General features: G+C 42.0%; 1 protein-coding gene across 4 annotated transcripts in view; it reads right to left on the bottom strand.

The window, feature by feature from the left end:
- Farsb (phenylalanyl-tRNA synthetase subunit beta) overlaps positions 1-3314 on the bottom strand; it is a 67829-nt gene that overhangs the window by 34425 nt on the left and 30090 nt on the right. For all 4 annotated transcript variants that reach the window (XR_003378177.1, XM_005361549.2, XM_026786189.1 and 1 more), the window contains exon 14: positions 1354-1446. Coding sequence is in view for 3 of the 4 variants with exons in the window: in XM_005361549.2 (XP_005361606.1) it covers positions 1354-1446 (93 nt within the window). In the remaining variant the exon portion in view is untranslated. The remainder of the gene's footprint in view (positions 1-1353; positions 1447-3314) is intronic.

Here is a 3314-nt window from a genome sequence, read left to right as displayed (position 1 = left end):
CTGCTCTTCCAGAGGTCCTGAGTTCAATTCCCAGCAACCACATGGTGGCTCACAACCATCTGTAATGAGATCTGGTGCTCTCTTCTGGCCTGCAGGCATACATGGAGGCTGAACACTGTGTACACAATAAATAAATAAATCTAAAAAACAAAAGGAAAAGCAGAGTCACCAGCCAGACTCAGAGGAAATGGAATGGGCAGTACAGAGTAAAGGTAACCAAGCTACATAAAAGGACACAGATTAAAAGATATGAGCTAATTTAAGCTATAAGAACTAGTTAGGAAGAAGCCTAAGCTAAGGCTGGGCTTTCAAAATTAAATCTCTGTGTCATTTGTGACCTGATGACCCCCCCCCCAAAAATCTGTCTACAATAAAAAACTGGTGTAATGCCTTATAGGGATTAAAGGAAACCATTTTAGTTAATGCTCTACAAATGAATGGGAAAGAGAGAAAACTGAGAATAGTAAGCAAACATCAATTATGAAGTGAAAAATGAAGTTAAGAGTGGGTGAGTCTGCTAGCTCAAAGCATTTAACAACTAAGAATAGGCTGAACGTGAGCATTTAGGAGTCCAGCCTGGGCTACACAGTGAGCTCCAGGAGCAGCCTGGGGTACAGTGTAAGACACCATCTCAAAGACAGAAATAATAATAATAACAATAATAATAGTAAATAATAATATATTTTAAACAAGCCAACTTCTACCAAGCGCAAAGCTCTGGGTTCAATACTAACACATACACAGAAAAAGAGAGAGCAAGAGAGACAGAGGGATGGAGGAGTGGGGTAGGGCCAACCAACTGCAAATTATCTAAGAAAGTTCACTACAATGTCCTAAGGACTCACCCAGAGGTAGAGTGGTGTGGGAGAATTGTCTGTATTCTGTCAATCATGTTTTAAATAAACGCTGATTGGCCAGGTAAGAAGTATAGGTGGGAAAACCAAACAGGAAGTAGAAATGATATAATGAGAACAGGAGAATTCTGGGAAGGAGGAAGTTGATTTCTCCCACTCCTGCCCAGGCCACCGAAGCAGCAGGATGTGATCTGCCCCACTGAAAAAAAGGTACTGAGCCACATGGCTAACACAGATCAGAAAAATGGGTTAATCAAAATGTGAGAGTTAGCCAGTGAGAGGCAACAGCTAATGGGCCAATCAGCTTATAATTTATGGAGACCTATGTATGATTTTCTTTGGAGCTAAACAATTGGGGGGTACTGAGCAGGACAAAAACCCCAACAACAAGCAGGCCTGGCCCGTTCGTGTTATGGTAGAGTAAGTGAAGAGAGCTTTTGTACATCATTTACCACAAACCCAACTTTTACCCTAGTTCTTACCTACTTAAAATTCTTACCTGGAACTCAGCAGTTTTGGGATTACTAATGTGAACTGCCTTTGTCTCAGAGATATCCAAGCCAAGTTTATCAGCAATATCTTCTTGGGAGCACTTAGAAACATATAAAATAGATTAGTACAGGGCAAGGCCTAACTCAAAATTTACAAGTATTTAAAGCTATCATTCAATTTACAGTGGTTTCTCAGCAATGTACTTGCTCTATATTACTTAGTAAGTTAATAATAAGCTAAGAATCTATTAAGTTTGACAATTAGTAATTCATCACTTGTAATCCACCTGGTTTAGGCCCACAGAAGATGCAATTAACCACCAATATCTCTCTACGACGAGCTATAGCTACAACATGGAGTCGGCTACCATTTCCAGTAGGGATGGGGGTTTAACCCAGGTCCTTTTTGTACTAGGTCCCCATTTACCTTCCCAGTCTAATTTCCTGACTCCTATCTGTTTTCTGAACACTATACTGTTACCTGTCTTCATATAAAACACCGTCCCAAGGCCACATTCAAAGCTCAAAGCTCTACTTAATTGACTTCTCTTGCACCTCTTACACAAAAATATCTCTAGCAGGACCATTACGAGTCCCTGAAGTGGTCTGAAAGAATGTGGCCCCCAAAGGGAGTGGTACTATTGGAGATGCGGCCTTGTTGAAAAAAGTATGTCACTGTGGGGGCAGGCTTTGAGGTGTCTTTTGTGCTGTAGGAAACTCTTCAGCCAGTAGCCATTAAGTTACCAGCCCACTTGGGTGTGGTCTCTCATACTATAAATGTCGCGATAGCACACCCACCCTCTCTTCCAGCTGCTGGATTCGGTTGCTGTTTTCCCATTCGAGCAGAGGACTGTGATCTGTGAGTCTAGCCCTAAATAAATAACCCTTGATTGTACTCAATTCTGAGCGAGTGTGGGATTTCTTTTTAGTATCCATCTTCATTTTTGCTCAAGCTTTCCACAGTGTGACAGGCAGTCAACTATTCCTATTGCCTCTGAGACAAGATGCAGCGAGCACTCTCAGCGCTAGCATCATGTCTGCCTGTATGCTGCCATGCTCCCTGCCATGTAACTGTAAGCTTCCCATTCAGTTAAATGTTTTCATTATAAGAGTTGCCATGGTCACAGTGTCTTTTCACAGCAATAGAAACCTAATTAAGACGGGCCCCTTCCTAGGCTTCCTCAGGGCTTTCTGCTTACCAGTGCAATCCCAGATAAGTCTGTAATGGTTGAGGACAGACTGTGAACTGGGGGAGTTCACATGCCTGAACTCTGTTCACTGTTCTTTTAAATGCCACCATTTAACTTCCCCTGCATAAAATCCAGGTAGTTCCTAGTAACAAAGAAACCACGCAATTCCTAACCACTTGCAGAAACTAGAGCAGCAGGCACAAGTCAGACCAGAACTCACTATTAGATAAAACAAATCTAGTAAGGATCAAGATTTAGAGATACTGTGTCTCCAAGGCCTGACAGGAAGTATTAGAAATAAAATAATCAGGTGATGACAACAAGGCATCATAAAAAATAAACAATCATCCAGTTTTTAAAAAATAATTCAAAATGTAACACGAAAAGTTGGTGCCACCAAGTTACTGGAGCTTTTTCCAAACTTTAGGGTAATACTGAACTATTCTAAAGGCATCTTCAAGTAGAGGGCCTTCAAAGCACTGAAGAGCTGTTGGCTGCCAGGCGCTGGACCAGGAGGCAGAGGCAGGCAGATCTCTGTGAGTTCGAGGTCAGCCTGGTCTTACAGAGTGAGTTCCAGGACAGGCTCTAAAGCTACACAAAGAAACCCTGTATCAAAAAACAAAAACAAACTCTGAGACAATGGGGATGTTCGGGAATTCACCAAGGCCAGCTGGCCTGAATCTGAAAAAGCATGGGATAAAACCAGACTTGCTGAACATAGCGGACAATGAGGACTACTGAGAACTCAAGAACAATGGCAATGGGTTTTTGATCCTACT

Source organism: Microtus ochrogaster, linkage group LG4, assembly GCF_000317375.1.
Source record: "Microtus ochrogaster isolate Prairie Vole_2 linkage group LG4, MicOch1.0, whole genome shotgun sequence".
Lineage (NCBI taxonomy): Eukaryota > Metazoa > Chordata > Mammalia > Rodentia > Cricetidae > Microtus > Microtus ochrogaster.
Note: the sequence above shows the minus strand (reverse complement) of the source record. Positions and strands in the feature narration are given on the sequence as shown.